Genomic DNA, 17,901 nt, shown 5'->3' with positions numbered 1-17,901 from the left:
AGCAGGGGAGCAAGTGTTAGGAAGAAAATAAAGCAGAAAAAAGTGATGGAGAGTGCCCAGGTCACTTCTAGATGGACCTCATGATGGGGGAAGCCTCCCTGAGGAGGCAGTACCCTGAGCAGGACTGTGTGGCCATTGCTCAGAGAGCCATTGAGTAGGAGGGAGAGTAAAGAGGACTTGAGGTCAGAGAGGCAGGCCAGGCCACTCAGCCTCACAGGCCCGAGAAAGAGTCTGGAATTTGAGTTCATTGGGAAGCCACTTGAGGGTTTTTAAATCGGGGATAATATCTGGTTTTGAAAGATCATCTCAGCTGCTGTGTGGGAAATGGATTGTAGGGGGAAGGATGACAATCAGAGTGGCCCATTCTACAGCCCGCTCTGGCACAGCAGCTCACTGTCCATCATTGTGGGCTGCACTGGGTCAATGACTTTACCTGTCAGATAAAAACACAAAAAGAAATGAGTAAAAAGAAAATTCATAGGTACTTAAACTATTTTAAACCACTGTATTGTTTATAAAAAGGGGGCCACACTGGCTATATTTTCAGAGGGGAAGTGAAAAGAGAAGTTGATTGTTAAATAAAAAGGTAGGACAGCTAGCTGAGTTGATCTGCTTCAACTAGAGGTTAAGAGGTGGGTAGGAGAATGGCAGCTGTTTCCTGCAATGTATCAGAAAGCCAGAGAACTTCTCCATAACTTAGGTGGGTGAATTGTAGCAGTAAACACTAAGCAGAGCCTGTATTGACTCAACAAAGAAGATGTAAAACAGAAGACACCCTGATCAGTGGGAAAGGAGAGAAAATTAAGAAGCCATGTTGTATATTTGGTCTGATTTCAGACACTCCAAACATATCCCTTAAAACAAAAGCCTTTAAGCACAGAACATTAAGAGAATAACTAAGATGTGCTCATACATAATCTGCAACGTGGAAATCAAGTCTCTTTGAAGTACTTTGACCTCAAGTACTCTATGGGGCATTGACATCATTTTGGATTGCAAGTGATGAACACAGCTTATGTGACAAAGCTTTTGGAACTGGAAACTTGTTAATTTCATATGTTCTTTTGCTTTAAAGCTCTGTGACACAGGAGAACAATCTCAAGTGAATTTTAGCACGGAAGCAAAAAATATATATTATAAAGGATTTAGGGCTAGGGTATTTTTTATTTAACAACTTGCAAAAGAAAAAGAAGAAATTTTAAAAACCTTTACTGTAACAGATTAGAAAGGGGAGGTTTTTTCCATGCTGAAATCATTCTACCCTCTATCAAACAGTGTAAATATGAAAAGCACTCTGCTTGCTAAATCACATAACTGGGATCTAGCAGTATTATGTGTTGGTGTAGCTACTCTTCAGCTTGTAAATGTGATAGAAGCTGTGAAGAATAGTAAATATAATTTCTTCTTGCTAAAAGTCACCAGCCTTCTCTTGCTTTTTTAATTTTCTAAGTTCTATAATTGTAGACATTCATAACTACATGTGGATTAAATTTAGTTTGCAGTTTCTGCCAAAAAATAAAAGAACAACTTTTCATCACTGTCAAATTATGTGGTTTAGTTTTTTTTTCCTCTATGTAAAAACAAAACAAAAACAAAATATGTTTTATTTTCTCAGGATCCCTATGCAGAAATGAAATGTGGTCAAACATTGTTACATTTTTGCATCAGGGAGATTGTCTTCTCAATCCTAACATTGGCAGTGTTTCTTAGGACATGTAGCCTCTCTACAGCAGTAATTCTCAGCAGAGTGACTATGCCTTCCACACACAGAAAATAAATCCTAGGAAAGCATCCTATTCAAGGGATTTTCTGTTTTTCTGGCAACCCTCCATGCTTCATTTCTCAGGTCATATGAGTTTATCTTTGACATTGTGGCACATTTTAAATACATGAAAAGACAAACCTACAAAAAACAACAATCCAACAAGAGGTTTCTGGGGTATAGATTTTACAGGTTTTCAAGGAAGAAAAAAGTATTCTACAGACAAGGCTGGAATAAAGGTCTAATTTGAATGATCCTGGGGAGAAGAAATGCACTTTTACTGCCCTGATGTCTGTGTTTTGACTCTCAGCGTGCAGGTGTTGAGAAGAGAAGGCATATAGAGTGCTTCAATTTGTGGTTCCTGCAGGCCCCTCACCCAGATTTCTATCTATACCCACACCCTCAGTCTGTCTTCCATATCTCTGTGTAACAATCCACAGAAACTGCACTCTTCATTCTGTTCACTACAGAATGTTTTCTTTTTTTTTTAAACATTTTATTTATTTATTCATGAGAGACACAGAGAGAGAGAGGCACAGACACAGACAGAGGAGAAGCAGGCTCCATGCAGGGAAACTGATGTGGGACTCGGTCTCGAGACTCCAGGATCAGGCAGGCCCTGGGCCGAAGGCAGGTGCCAAACCGCTGAGCCACCCAGGTGTCCCCCAGAACATTTCACAAAAATGTGCGTTAGGTTCTGAGCCCCTAAGAAAGTGCCCCTCCTGTCCCACTTCCACATAATCTGATCTTGAAAACATTCTGATTACGTGGAAGTAGGACAGGAGGGGCACTTTCTCAGGGGCTCAGAACCTAATGCACACTTTTGGGGAGGAAGAAATATTACCAGTAGTCTGGCCTCTCCAGGCCTTTGTCCCCTTGTTTGATAATGGTAAGTCTCACGTGTGAGTAACCAGCACCAACCATGGACCAACAGGATAGGCAGAACTTGTCTTTAGCTGTTTCACACTTCTCTTTTCAAGTTAGAATAGAAATTTAAGCAAGAGTATTATCAAGTGGTTCTGGTTGGTGATGTTTCCAGGCATTCTCTGTTGGTGTGTATAGTGTGTTGAGTTAGCAGGCACCGCAGGCTGATGGTCATTGAGGGCAGTGTTGTCTGGAAAGGGAAAGGTCTTGCATTCAAAGATAGACTCTAACTTGATTGACTCTGACTAAAGCTACTTCCCACTTAATTAGGTAGGATCAGTGATCTTAGTAAAGAATAAGAGCACAGATCTTCCCAGAAAGAGTCGTAGAAAATCTTCCCTTAACATACATGTGTAGTAAATTGAGACTTAGTGGGCACATTTCCAGTGTTCCTTTTAAAGACTAAATAGATGGCCCCATTATAACCTGTAGCACTCATAAATAACAACTACTGTAATCAGAAATGCACTACAAATACACAGGTGTCAAAGAAAATCCAAACTCTGGCTGTATTATTTCATGAATTAATTCTATTGTATTACATCAGAATCATGGTCTCTCTGGGGAGGGAGGAGTCAGAAGGTCTAATAACTTTGCCAAGTTGCCCAGAAGAAAACAGTAAAGTCCTATGTCCTTACTGAATATGAGTAAATTCTGCTCCCATCGAACCCTGCAGATCTGTATTGGGATAAATTCCAATTTGATGGTAAAATCAGTGCTGGAGAATATTTTTTTAATGAAATGAAAAGTAAGCTTGATCACTGATTTGCCTGTGTGCCTTCATAATAGCTAGTTTCTCTGTCTTCATTCATTTTGCCTAATCCACCTCTAATCTCAAACATATTCTGCTGTAACACAGCCTATTTGCCCCCGTAAGCATGCTGTGTCACTTGCACTGCTGACCTTCAAGAGAATTGTAGATTAACCAGCATGGTTAATCTAAGTGTATCTTAGAACCCTTGGGTTGCATGAAATAGGACTCAACTTCAGCTAAGCAAAAGAGAAGAATGTATTATAGATACACTTTCAATCAAATGCTTCTTGGCTCCAGTATAAATCTGAATAAGTGCCAGGAAGATGTTATGAAAGTAGGAAGCCATCACTTTGATTCTGTTTGTTTTCTCTTTCACCAGAATGTGGAGTGCCTGAAGGCTGGCAAGGACTTGATTATGTGTGGTTTGTTTTGTTCTGTTTTTGTTTTTGTGAATTACTTTCTCTACCTCTGTATCCTTAGTGCCTTAGACAAGTACTGAGCATATCAGTTCATACTGAGTGACTTTGCAGGACACACTCTTACTTATTTTTTTTTAATTTTTATTTATTTATTTATGATAGTCACACAGGGAGAGAGAGAGAGAGAGAGGCAGAGACATAGGCAGAGGGAGAAGCAGGCTCCATGCACCGGGAGCCCGATGTGGGATTCGATCCTGGGTCTCCAGGATCGTGCCCTGGGCCAAAGGCAGGCGTCAAACCGCTGCGCCACCCAGGGATCCCCACACTCTTACTTAAATTCACAGAAACAATAGCAGCTTTGAAATCTTCATCTTCATGACCTTCTCCAGTTGCTGAAATTTACTGGCTGCTCTGTGGCTTTATCCTCAGCTTGTTGTCAAGGTACATATGAATGATAACAGCACTAAGTCATTAATGGTGGATGAGCGGCAATTGGCCCGAGATGTTCTAGACAACCTTTTTGAGAAAACCCATTGTGACTGCAATGTAGACTGGTGTCTTTATGAAATCTACCCAGAACTACAAATTGGTAAGTCCCATCCCCAGTGATAAACTCCTCCAAGAACCTGTGGGTTTCCTTTATGATGGGTTTGGTTTCTTATTAAGAAGAATTTGGTTCAAGGCTCTCAAGACTTCCCATAAATCACTCTCCTCTTATGTCACATTCAGTGCTTGCCTCCTCATTTCTCTGTGAAGAGGCTTGGATTGTAGCAAGTGACCACACCTTGGGGCATGTCAGCATTATTACTGCCACTTCTCTAGTGGTCCCATAAGGAAGAGAAAGTGACAGGATGATACCTCTTACTGCATGCTTAGTAAGCTGTGCAAACCGGGGCGGGGGGTGGGTGGGGTGGGGGGGCTTGGATATCTGTCAGCTAATATATCTTTAGAGTTTCCTTCTTTAAACTATAGTGTAACTCTGTCATACATCAATGTTTCCCCTTCTACCATCCCCACTCATTTTATCTAGTTGAAGAGGCTCAGTCCTAAAGAGCAAAGGATAGTTGGTAGAAATTGATGGAGAGGAAAAAAAAGGTAAAAAAGCAATTAAAGAAAGATTCTTTTTACTTCTCATTGTCAAAATCACTTGGAACAGTTTTTTTTTCTCTCAGGAGAGCTTGATGGAATCCAGAATTGCCTGCCTTAGAAGCTTTCAGTGAATTTTTTTTTTTCTGGAGGAAAAGGTCTCTATTGAAACAACCTCTTGAAGGATTTTTTTTTAACTCCCTGAGTCAAATAGAGAAATGAAAAGCCTTCCTTTATGTTTACATTTGGCTCAGATATGCATATATTGTTTTTAGAGTCTTTGGGGTAATATTTTAGAGAACATGTCACATGTCTCACAGCTTCATTCAGAGTTGTTTAGTCAATTATTGCTTCATGGTCCTTTTTATGAATAAGATGTCTACCTCCATCTGGACTATTTAAAGTAAAAAATGCTAAGAGAAAAGTGAAGTGACTGGCTATTGTCACAATATTGTATGTTCATCTGCTGTACTTTTTTATGGAAAATAAGTTGAAGACCTGGCACTGAAGAAGAAACATAATAGGAGTGTTACAGTGTGGCATTATGTAAGAGTGAAGAATTTCTAAAAACCAATGAGAGGTAGAAAGCATTGTGTTTAACTCAATACTAGCTTATTTCTCTGTTGGAAACCCTAATGTCTTGAGTCTGAAAGAATGCTTTCTTGTTTCATCAGAAAGGATTTTTGAAGACCATGAAAATGTTATTGAAGTCCTATCAGACTGGACAAGAGACACAGAAAATAAAGTGCTGTTTTTGGAGAAAGAGGAAAAATATGCTGTATTTAAGAACCCCCAGGTAAGATAACTTGTATATAGTTAAACCACATAAAGTATGGAGGATATTTTTTTAGTCTTACCTATGTACTAACAAACATCATTCATTGTCTCACAAAATAATGCAAATTTATTCCTTTCAGAAAACACAAACCCAATTCTTATATCATATGTAAACTAATAGATCCTTGAAAGATTTAAATAGAAAAGAAACCAATTTGTTTCTTTGGATTCAGCGTCCAAAGCATATCTGTCTGTTGACTAATCCTCTTCTTCTGTCCTTATTTCCATTTGGCTACATTAATTCGGTATACTGTGTTGCATTAAGAGTCATTAATGCTTCATGTTTTAAAGACATTGCTTTTTGTTGTTGCTAATATTTGGTGCTTATTGATGCTGGAATAATTAAAGAGAGCACCTAGAAAATGTCCAGTTTATTATGATTTAATTCTACAAACAGGCCACATAATAAAAAACATTGTTCTCCATATTTGAAAAGGCTTCCTTCAAGTCATGTGTACAAGGATGTTACAGAAGTGTAGACCTTTTCCCACGGTGGCCTCTAGCCAACTGTAATTACATGAGGGTCACTAAGACTTTTTTGGAAGTCAAAGAATGTTAGACACAGATGAGATTGTTGGGGACATCCAGACACCTTTATATTTTACAGGTTAAAAAAAACAAGTCCTGGGGTGCCTGGGTGACTGTCAGTTAAGCATCCAACTGTTGATTTCAGCTCAGGTCATGATCTCAGGGTCCTGGGACCGAGCCCCCACTTTGGGTTCTGTGCTCAGCAGAGTGTCTGCTTGAGAATACTCTCTCCCTCTCTCTTGGCTGGTGCTGCTGCTCACTCTCTAAAATAAATAATTTAAAAAAAAAGACCCATATCACTAGAGGCAAAAATAGAAGGATACTCTTAGCTTTCTCATGAGAAGAATACTCTTTCCTCTACACTGTGCTTTTTTGTAGAGTCTTCTCTAGGTTTTTTGGTGGCACACTGACAAAAAAGCAATTAAATACTATTGTCTTTGACAAATATTGAACAGTAAAAGTATGGTTGGCCCTGAACACTTAGTGGGGTGGGGAGGGAATTTAGGGTGCCAACCACCCATGCAGTTGAAAATCTGTGTATGCGGGGATCCCTGGGTGGCTCAGTGGTTTAGCATCTGCCTTCAGCTCAGGGCATGATCCTGGAGTCCCGGGATCGAGTCCCACATCGGGCTCCCGGCATGGAGCCTGCTTCTCCCTCTGCCTGTGTCTCTTCCTCTCTCTCTCTCTCTCTCTCTCTCTCTCTCTCTGTCTTTCATGAATGAATAAATAAAATCTTTTTAAAAAAAAAACAAAAAAATCTTTAAAAAAAAAGAAAATCTGTGTATAACTTCTCACTCCTCAGAAACTTAATTACTAATAGCTTACTCTTGACTGAGAAGCCTTACCAATAACATAAACAGTCAATTAACACATATTTTGTATGTTATGTATTATATAGTGTGTTCTGACAATAATAAAGGTAGAGAAAAAAACATTATTAAGAAAATCATAAGGAAGAGAAAATATATTTATAGTACTGTATTTTTTTAAATCTGTATATAAATGGACCATGCAGTTCAAACCTGAGTTGTTTAGGGATCAACTGTACAAAATTTTCAAACCATAACTACCTTCAGTGGCATGCTTTAATGCCTATATTAGTTAGGGTACCATCTCAGCTTCTGTAACAAGGAGACTTCCCACAATCAGTGGCTCGAACCACCTAGAAGATTGATTCTTCCTCACATACCAGTCCAGGCATAAGTGGATAGATAGGCTATGCCATCCTCAACAGGTGGCTTCTATCTCAGTGCCCAAGGCAGCTTTTCTGCTTGGCCATCTTCCAGTCCTTAGGGAGAGAAGAAAGAGCCAGGGAAGTATACAACCAGGCTTCTTATTGGAAAGACCTAGAAATGACACTTTTATTTCTGCCTCCATCCCATTGGTTAGAACTTAGTCACATGGTAATATTGAGCTACACAAGGAGCTGACAAATGCTATCTCTATCTGAACAACCATACACATAACTAAATTTGGTAGTTACATCCAGAGTTACCACTTTGTACGATTCCTCCACAAAGAACCTTTCACATTGAGTCTATAAAAATGGTGCCCAGGAGTTATGTCACATGTCTATAGTATTGTATTAACCAAGAGGAGGAAGAGGAGAATGAATATCAGTGAATCTGCAGCTTGCTGTGGCATCTAATGAATCAGTGCACAAAACACAACTCTATGCTATGAATTTTTACAAAGTGCACATCCCATTTAACCACCACCCATGTCGAGAAGTGGTATGCCAGCAGACTCACTTATGCCCCTGATCCCCATTACCAAGAGAATCATGATTTGGACCTCTCTGGCCTTGGTTTTTCCTGCTTTTGAACTTTATATAAAACAGAATCATACCATAATACTCTTTGGTGTTTACCTTCATTCATGTTGTTGCATACGGCAGTGCATAGTTTGTTCTTTTCCTTTGGCATTTAGTATTCCATTGTGTGATTATATCAAAATAAGTTTATCTGTTGTATTATTGATGGACATTTGTTTCTAATTCAGGGCTTTAACAAGTAATGCTATTGAAGACATTCTTGTACCTGTCTTTTGTTGAAATATGTAGACTTTTTTCTTGTATATATGCCTACAAATACCATTGCTGGATCATAGGTGATACACATATTTAACCTTAGGAGAAAGTGCCAAGCAGTTTTCCAAAGTGATTGGATGATTTGCCTTTGTTAGTATTGTATGAGAATTTCTGTCATTCCAAATCATCGCCAGCCCTTGGTGTTGCCATTGAAAAAAAAAAAAAAGTTATACTGTATGAATGTGTAGTGGTATTTCCTTTGGTTTTAAGTAGAATTTTTTATTGCCAATGATTTGAGTACCTTTTTAAATGTCTATTATCCATGTAAATATTTCCATTTCTGTGAGGTACCTGTTCAGATCCTCTCCCATGATTCTCAGCCTCTCACCAGGGAGAAAATATGGCTCTCAGAATGTCTCAGCACCTCTTTGTGGTTCCTTTCTCTCTTGGATTTTGGCCCTTTGAGTCCTGGTTGCCTTCATAGCTCTCCAAAGCCTTTGCACAGATGGCTTTTGTGGAGCTTTGGTCTAACTACAAGCTACTCTATCATAGGAGGAAGCAGAAATCCTCCTGCTGAATTTTTCTGAATAATAATATGTTCTTAAAAACCAAATAAGTGGATTGTTCTAATTTACAATCACATTTAAAGACCATAATGGAAGTGGAAGCATTTTTGAAGCTGCTAATTTTAGGTATTTCCATTTTCTCAGTGTTTGGTTGGATAATCTATCTTCTGATTAGTGCTCTGTGTGAATAACTACTACTACTTCAGCATGCTAACCTTAGGGCTCTCTCCTTGTTCTTGAAGTAGACTGTGACCTTTCCTATGTTGATATCATGGCTCCTAAAAAGGGAGGCCTCGTAATTTTGAAATATCTGCAGTCCCTTTGTAAGAGCTACATATTGAGACCCTTTGATAGTTTTTAACAGAAACAACTTTTTAAGTTTACACCAAAAGAATAACAAATTGTAGTAGGGAAGAGTATTTCTGGAGAAACTTTCTTCTGGAAACACAACCTGTAGATTCTTTTGCTTAATTGTCTTAGATTTTGTCCTCAAGCAGTATCTCAAGCAGTTGATTCAAAAATCCAAATACATCCTGTATTTCTCTTGGGTTGTTAGTTATTTTTCAAAAGTAATTGTCAACACTTACGTGGTGGCAAATCCCAGAACACAGTAGTACGTAATGGATACCTGCTTCCACTCACTAGTCAGAGCAACATCTGTGAGCCTACAGCATGATCATCAGGCCCAGCTGGATTAGGGTGCTGACTAGGAACTATTTCAAGAGTTAGAGTGGCACCTGGGTGGCTCAGTCAGTCAAGCATCTGCCTTCAGCTTAGGTTATGATCCTAGGGTGCTGGGATCAAGCCCTGCATCAGGCTCCCTGTTCAGCGAGCATCTGCTTCTGCCTTTCTCTCTCCCTCTGCCTCTCCCCTTGCTTGTGCTCACACACATATATTCTCTTTCTCAAATAAATGAAATCTTTAAAAAAAAGAGTTAGTTAGAAACTGTGTGTGAAGAACGATATTTAACCAGAAATTATAAAAGGAAAAGACAGACTCTGTTCTTCCCAAAAGGTTTCAGAATATTGAGTATCTTTCTCATGTTGACTTATATGATGAGCCTTTAGTAGAATTCACTCCATTTGCTTAGATTTAGCAAACGTTGTAGAGTATCTGTTTACGTGTATAACCTGTGCTATTTATGGAGGATACAAAAATGAAGATAATCTTTGCTCTTCCAGCTTTAACATGAGAGTGGCATAGGACAGAGACTGTGGCATGGTGCTGTTTTAAGATTAAGTCCTAGTGCACAAGGTGCTACTGATAGTGCAGAAGAGCTTTCGTGAAGATATATGCTGAGAGTTTTAGTTTTGAAATTACTATATTAGTTCAAATTACCCAAGGTTAGAAGAGCAATGAAACTAGGAACTGGGGAGTCCGTTAATCCCTCAGTCCCAACTCTAAGGAAAAAAATGCTCTCTGCACAGATGCAAAGAGAGTGCAGCTCAAGGCAAACCACAGATTTTTGCCTGTTGACAGATGCTGACTAAAGAACAATCTTGCCCTGATTTAGGGTGAATTAAAAGGAAAAACTAACATTGTGTTTATGACAGAATACTGTAGGACCTGACAGAAAATAGCATGTGAAAGACCTTCTAGACAATAAATCAATACAATTAATAAACTTAGGATTCAGAAAAAAATTGTGGAAAATTGTTATCTTCAGTAGAAGGTGGTGATATATGGTCCAAATAAACCAGAAGAAAAGGCAACAAAATAAGTGTTAAAGAAAAGAGGATGGGAGGGCAAAGAAGGGAATCGGATCTGGAAAGCTGTGAGATGAGATGGAGCACCAGCTTCTGTGGAGCACAGGGAGGGCAGGGAAATTTACCTGGAGAAACTGATGCCCAAGCAATCACCTGGTAAACTTGTAGGAATTAGTCAGGGGAAGAGTAGAGTGGAAGCGACAACTCTAAGCAATAGGTGTGTGAAGAGTCCAGGAAGTAAAAAGGATGTGCATTTAGGTCACGAGAAATAGTTGTATGGCTGGACCATGGAGAGTGAGGGTAGAGACAGAGAGTGACGGTGCATTCAGATAAACTGGTGGGAAAGAAACTTGTCAAAATACTATATTGATTAAAATAAAAAACAAGTCAGAAATGAAGGTTTCCAGTCACAGTTCATGCAGTCATAATTGTATGGGATTCATTTAAAATGCATTTTCAGGAAAGTTAGTCAGTTTTCAGCATTCGGTTATTTTTAAAAATCCAATTGCAACCACCAATGCCTACTTTTCTTTTATATTAGACTGCATTTCCTTGCCATAGTGTGATCCAACTTTGCTATCATGACTGAAGCTGTTGCATGGAGTGTGCCCTACTCTTTACAGGTGCACAAAGCTGATGTTTAAGCTTCAATCTTGCAGAAAAATGATTCGTGGAAGTAGAGATGATGAGTGAAATGCCATCTGCAGAAGGTTATGATATGACAGAAGGTTCTACAATCACTGATAATAATCATGGGTACTATTCATTATATTCAGACTCTGGAGTGTTTTATTCCTGCCATCTCAGTGCTTGACAGAGCTGGCTTGACCCCAGGGGCACCTACCATTCCTCAACTAGGTCCTTGTCTTCCTAGCTGGGAGCAGGGAAGTGGCCAAGGGCATCAAGCAACAGCTTTACATACATACACTTCACTCATCCATATTTCACCCAAACCCAGAACTTTAGGAATAGATGCCAAATAAGCAAAATTGGCTGGGAATGAAATAAAGAGAAGAAACTTGGAAAAGTCTGACAAATGGCCCCACAGTCTTAAAGATAGATAAAAACCTAAGCACTACTAAATACTGAGAGTGCATTAGAATCAGTAAGACCTTTGTTGACATCCAGGATCTTTTTTAAGATTTTATTTTATTTGGGGAGACAGAACGTAAAGACTGCTAGGGAGACAGAACGTAAAGACTGCTAACTCTGGGAAACGAACTAGGGGTGGTAGAAGGGGAGGAGGGCGGGGGGTGGGAGTGAATGGGTGACGGGCACTGGGGGTTATTCTGTATGTTAGTAAATTGAACACCAATAAAAAATAAATTAAAAAAAATAATAAAAAAAAAAGATTTTATTTTATTTGTTTGAGAGACTATGTGCACGAGCAGAGGTGGAGAGAGAATCATACTCCCCACTGAGCAGGGAGTGCAATGTGGGGCTGGATCCCAGAACTCTGGGATCATGACCTGAGAATGAAGGCAGATGCTTAACTGATTGAGCCACCCAGGCACCCCATATCCAGAGTTTTTCAACACTAGTTCAAGTAGATGCAAATAGTGCAATAAGCAACATATTATGAATTTTGACATTTTAAAAAATATCCAGTGGAGTCCAAATACAGTTTCAGGGGATGCTTGAGTTGCTCAGCGGTTTAGTGCCTGCATTTGGCTCAGGGCGTGGTTCTGGAGTCCTGGGATCAAGTCCCACATCGGGCTCCCTGCATGGAGCCTGCTTCTCCCTCTGCCTGTGTCTCTGCCTCTCTCTCTCTCATGAATAAATAAATAAAATCTTTAAAAAATATATAGTTTCAGGCAATTTGATTTCCCACCAGCATCCGTGCAAGCAGCACATGAATAGCTTTTTTTTTTTTTTTAATAGACTTTATTTTCTGGAACAGTTTTCAGTTCATGGTAAAATTGAGAAAATTCTTATACACTCTCTACACATACATTGCCTCTCCCACTATCAACATCCCCCACCACAGTGATGTATTTGTTACAGTCATTGAACCTTCATTGATACACCATTACCATCCAAGTCCATAGTTTACATTAAGGTGTGGTGTTGTACAATAAGCTTTTTTTTAACATTTGGGAAATTTTAATTGTTCCTCGTTTTTCCCCTTGAAATATTCCCATTCCATTTTCTCCACAAAGGTTTCTCCTACTGTAATGTATTTTTATGTTTATAATTCTCTAATTGATCTCTCTCATACTTCTTTTCGACAAACTGTTTATAAATTGATATGTAATCTTTTTTAAAAAGATTATATTTATTTATTCATGAGAGACACAGAGAGAGGCAGAGACATAGGCTGAGGGAGAAGCAGGCTTTCTGCCAGGAGCCCAATGTGGGACTCCATCCCAGGACCCTGGGATCACAACCCGAGCTGAAGGCAGATGCTCAACCACTGAGCCACGCATCCCGATACGTAATCTTTTATATCCTGTCATTGTAAGGCACATAAGTGTTAAAAAGTTACACAGTTGGTTAAGACAATTTCAAAACATTAAAGCTATAAATATTGATATTAAGCCTAAAAAGGAAAAATCTGGGGGGAAACATCTCTTAATGAGATAAATAGATGAAACATTTTTCCCCTCTGATTAGTCCTAGGATAAAGGGATGAATGTTCAGCATCAATTATATTGCTGTTTTTTATTTCTATAGAAGTTAAGTATTTTTTATAGATATCAGTGGTGAGAAACCTTGTTCACATAAATGAGTGGATGAGAACAGAAGAGCTTTGTGAGAGCAATCCCATCCTGTTTCTTGAATTCCTTCCAAGTTATCTGTCGCTGAAGAATCAAGGATGATTCTTTTCATAAACCACCTGACAGGATGATTGGGTGCTTTCCATCGTGTAGAAGCAGGGTTAGAAAGCATTTGACTTCCTTTTTTTTTTTTAATAAATTAATTTTTTATTGGTGTTCAATTTACCAACATACAGAATAACACCCACTGCTCATCCCGTCAAGTGTCCCCCTCAGTGCCCGTCACCCATTCACCCCCCCCCTCCCCTTCCACCACCCCTAGTTCGTTTCCCAGAGTTAGGAGTCTTTATGTTCTGTCTCCCTTTCTGATATTTCCCACACATTTCTTCTCCCTTCCCTTATATTCCCCACCACCACCATTTATATTCCCCAAATGAATGAGAACATACACTGTCTGTCCTTCTCCGATTGACTTACTTCACTCAGCATAATACCCTCCAGTTCCATCCATGTTGAAGCAAATGGTGGGTATTTGTCATTTCTAATGGCTGAGGAATATTCCATTGTGTACATAGACCACATCTTCTTTATCCATTCATCTTTCGATGGACACCGAGGCTCCTTCCACAGTTTGGCTATTGTGGCCATTGCTGCTAGAAACATCGGGGTGCAGGTGTCCCGGCATTTCATTGCATCCGAATCTTTGGGGTAAATCCCCAACAGTGCAATTGCTGGGTCGTAGGGCAGGTCTATTTTTAACTCTTTGAGGAACCTCCACACAGTTTTCCAGAGTGGCTGCACCAGTTCACATTCCCACCAACAGTGCAAGAGGGTTCCCTTTTCTCCGCATCCTCTCCAACATTTGTGGTTTCCTGCCTTGCTAATTTTCCCCATTCTCACTGGTGTGAGGTGGTATCTCATTGTGGTTTTGATTTGTATTTCCCTGATGGCAAGTGATGCGGAGCATTTTCTCATGTGCATGTTGGCCATGTCTATGTCTTCCTCTGTGAGATTTCTGTTCATGTCTTTTGCCCATTTCATGATTGGATTGTTTGTTTCTTTGGTGTTGAGTTTAATAAGTTCCAAAAAAGATTTGTTTTGAGTGGTGAGTCTTTCCCTCTCACAACACTCGTGTTTCAAGTTATCCCTTTGCTCAGAGCCTTTGAGCTTCCCACACAGGGCAGTGAGATTCTGTGTAGCTGTGAGGTGTACCTTTCTTGTGTGTGAAGTAGGGAAGGGGCCTTCCATTCACAGGCAGATCCGCTTTGGAGAAGAGTACACATTGAAGTTTAGGATGTGAAGACCGATGCCCTTAGAGTACCGTTAGAGGAGCTTCAGTACATTCCCCAAGGGGGACACAGTTTAAAGGTCCCCAGTCTTGAGTGATGGCTCAGGCTCCCCCACAGTTAACTGTCTCCCTGCTTCTGAATCTGTCACAATTCTTATAAAATAACAATCTGTGTCATTTTCATCTTCAACTATTAGGAGGCTCAAGGAGGGTGGGTACCATTGAACTTCTTGTCAACCAGTAAGGACACTTAGCTAATGATAGCCATTGAAGCATATATCATAACTGGGTGCCTCCAGCAGGAGGGTCTTCCAGTTCTTGGATCAGAGACAGCCTCCCTAAGGAAGCAATGTTTCTCATGTTCGCCAAGGGAATCAAGATGAGGGAGAGAGGCAGGAGGGGAGATTCTAAGCCATAGTGTAGGATTATTGAGGCCCAGAATCAAGCCCTGTTCAAGGAGTAGAAAGGCCCACTGAGGCTGCTGTGGAGAATGGGGACAACAGTGTGCAAGGCCAAGTTGATGGACCTGCCACACCGTGCTGAGGGTTTTCAGTTTCATGAACATGGCATTTTCTGTTCAAACTTGTCTTCTACAAAACTGCCTCTTTCTGGAAGGCAGTCTCATGGAGTGGCCAGACTGTGGATCCTAAAATCAGACAGGTGGGATTTGAATCCTGACTCCATTGCTTGTTAGCTGTGGGCCCTGGAGCAAATCATCTAACTTCACCAAGTCTCTATTTTTTTTTGTCTGAAAATGGAGATAATTTGTTTTTAGAAGTGTGTGGTGAGAATTAAAGGCTATCATCTACACAAAGTGTAATAATTATCATTATTTTAGTTTGCTTCATTGTAGAGAATAGTCTAGAGAAAAAAAAGAAATGGAGGCAATTGGGAGGATGGTAGCAACTCTCCAGAAGGCATCTGCAGTGCTCTTGGATTAGGGTGATCACAGTGCAGCCAGGCCAGACTTGGTGTGGGACAGTGGTGCTCTATCTCAGAAGTTTGGAGCAGGGACTCAAAGAAGTGTGAATAGGAGTCTAACCTCAGGCTACCTGAAGTTGTTCAGGACAAATTAAGGGGATAAGGATTTAATCCCTAGCTTCCCCAGGATGCCAAGCATTTGCTCAAGAATGACCAGGAAATATTTCTTGAGCATCCCTGGAATAAAGCCAGGGAAGGAGACAGTAGGTGAGATGCAAGGCCAGGAGCTATCTGCTGGATGTAATAGGCAGAAGGAACAGAAGTATCTAGGAACTACTGTGAAAATAAAAGTAGTAACCAGCATTCTTCAGAAAGTGAAGTCCATGCAGAGCACAAATGAATGACATGGGGACATTCTGCTTGGCTGGGTGCCTGGGGGCATGAGGTCAGTAGTCAGTGAAGTACAGCCAGGATACTGTAGGCTGTGGAAGGGTGTTTAGCCCTGTATCCTAAGGACTGAGACAGAGTTGTCCAAGATGGGCACCTGTTCTAGCCCAGGGCCCAGGGTGTGTAGACTTTAAAGGATGTAAGCTCATGGGCAGGAAAATCCAGGATGAGGAAAAGGAGAGATTATGTTCTACTCATTAACAACTGTGGCTGCCCTATAGCTGAGAAAGTTTCCCAGAAAATTAAGCACCTTGTCAAAGAAGGTCTAAAGAAATTCTTTTATATTTCTATTTTGCATTTTAAGTAGCCCTGATGACTAGAAGAGAATAAAAGGATGGGTTGGTAATGTGGAATCCCACAGGGAGTGGAGGACAGGCATCTGTGCAAACTCCCAATATTTATTAGGGCCTGGGGCAATTGTAGATTGAAGGCTTATATACCGTATATCTGTATATTTAAAGTTCTAAATCAAATTAATAAGCAGTTAAATGTGTTCTGTCCTCCCACCTTATTGCCTTCATAATGACCTAAGAGTTTAGACTTAGTATTCTTAGATTTCTTTGAGTTCTGTGCAAGATGGTGTCTTGGAACTGCTTATGACCAACCCCTAGACTTCCCCCCTCCATCCATCCCATCCATCCTGAGCCATGGGAGCCTTGCATGCATGATGTGGATGTTCCAGCCCAGAGAGCAGGCTCCATACAACCCATCACTCCTTTGCAAAAAGCTGCCCCTCGGCCACCCTCTGGCCTAGGATGCACATGCTAGCAGTGCCATAAACCTGCAGGAGAATGAATATAGGGCAGAGTCTCCGGGCCATTTAGTCAGGGAATTCCAAGGTCCTGGGTGTGTGGAGTGTGGACTGAAATGTAGGGGGTCATTGGCTTCAGGTGGGCATATCCCATTGGCCCCATAGACTTGTCACCCTGTGAGTAGGGGAGTGTCTGGGTGAGTGTCAGAGCAGAGACCTTCTAAAGAGTGGAGTCAGGGCAGGGACCCCTCTTGCCCAAGGTGGTACTGCTTATTTTGGGTAAAGTAGTTTGGGACACCTTCTATCCTTTTTTTAAGATTTTAAAAATTTACTTATTGGTGAGAAAGCGCACGCAAGAGGGAGGAGTAGAGGGAGAGGGAGAAACACTCCATGCCAAGTGGGGAATCCAACATGGACCTCAGCCTCAGGACCCTGGGATCATGACCTGAGCCAAAGTATATCACTTCACCAACTTCACTGACTGAGCCATCCAGGAGCCTGGGGACACTTGCTATGCTAATAAAAGCAACTTTATTTAAAAAGCAGCTTAGTTTCTCAGTCTGGTTGTCATTAGAAAAGTTCCTCTTCTCAGTTGATTGGAAGCACAGGGTGGTCTGCTATTCCTAAATAAGTGCCAGCTGTTGAAATGGGAGTCAGCTCCTCAAGAGTTCTGTTTTCCCAGAGTGATGCTGAAACTTAAGTCCCACTATGCAAAGACCAGTGATGTTGCCTGAAACGAAAAGAAAGGTATAAGGACTGAGGAATATGTCTAGAGGTAGAGAAGCTCTCCAGTATTAACATTAGGCATTCTTGGGGCTCCTGGGTGGCTCAGTGGTTGAGTTTCTGCCTTCAGGTCAGGTTGTGATCCTGGGGTCCTGGTATCGAATCCCCCATCAGGCCCCTTTGGGGAGCCTGCTTCTTCCTCTGCCTATGCCTCTGCCTCTCTCTGTGTGTCTCTCATGAATACATAAGTAAAATCTTAAAAAAAAAAAATTAGCCATTCTTCTTGCTGGGAGCCTGAAAAATCTGTTTTTCAAAGAAGGTACTGGCAAATCAGTTAATATAAGGTTGCTTGCTTATTTAATTGCTTTGTATTTCTTTAATGACATACTTTATTTTGCTGACTTCAAAAATAACATTGACTTACTGTAAAGAAAAAAAAGTTG

The 17,901-nt window shown here is 40.5% G+C and overlaps 1 protein-coding gene across 3 annotated transcripts in view; it reads left to right on the top strand.

The window, feature by feature from the left end:
• Positions 1-17,901, top strand: part of APBB1IP (amyloid beta precursor protein binding family B member 1 interacting protein) — a 107,845-nt gene that overhangs the window by 52,091 nt on the left and 37,853 nt on the right. For all 3 annotated transcript variants that reach the window (XM_077896709.1, XM_077896708.1, XM_077896707.1), the window contains exons 6-7: positions 4,289-4,448; positions 5,620-5,741. In XM_077896709.1, coding sequence (XP_077752835.1) covers positions 4,289-4,448; positions 5,620-5,741 — 282 coding nt within the window. The remainder of the gene's footprint in view (positions 1-4,288; positions 4,449-5,619; positions 5,742-17,901) is intronic.

This window comes from Canis aureus, chromosome 5 (assembly GCF_053574225.1).
Source record: "Canis aureus isolate CA01 chromosome 5, VMU_Caureus_v.1.0, whole genome shotgun sequence".
Taxonomy (NCBI): Eukaryota; Metazoa; Chordata; class Mammalia; order Carnivora; family Canidae; genus Canis; species Canis aureus.
Note: the sequence above shows the minus strand (reverse complement) of the source record. Positions and strands in the feature narration are given on the sequence as shown.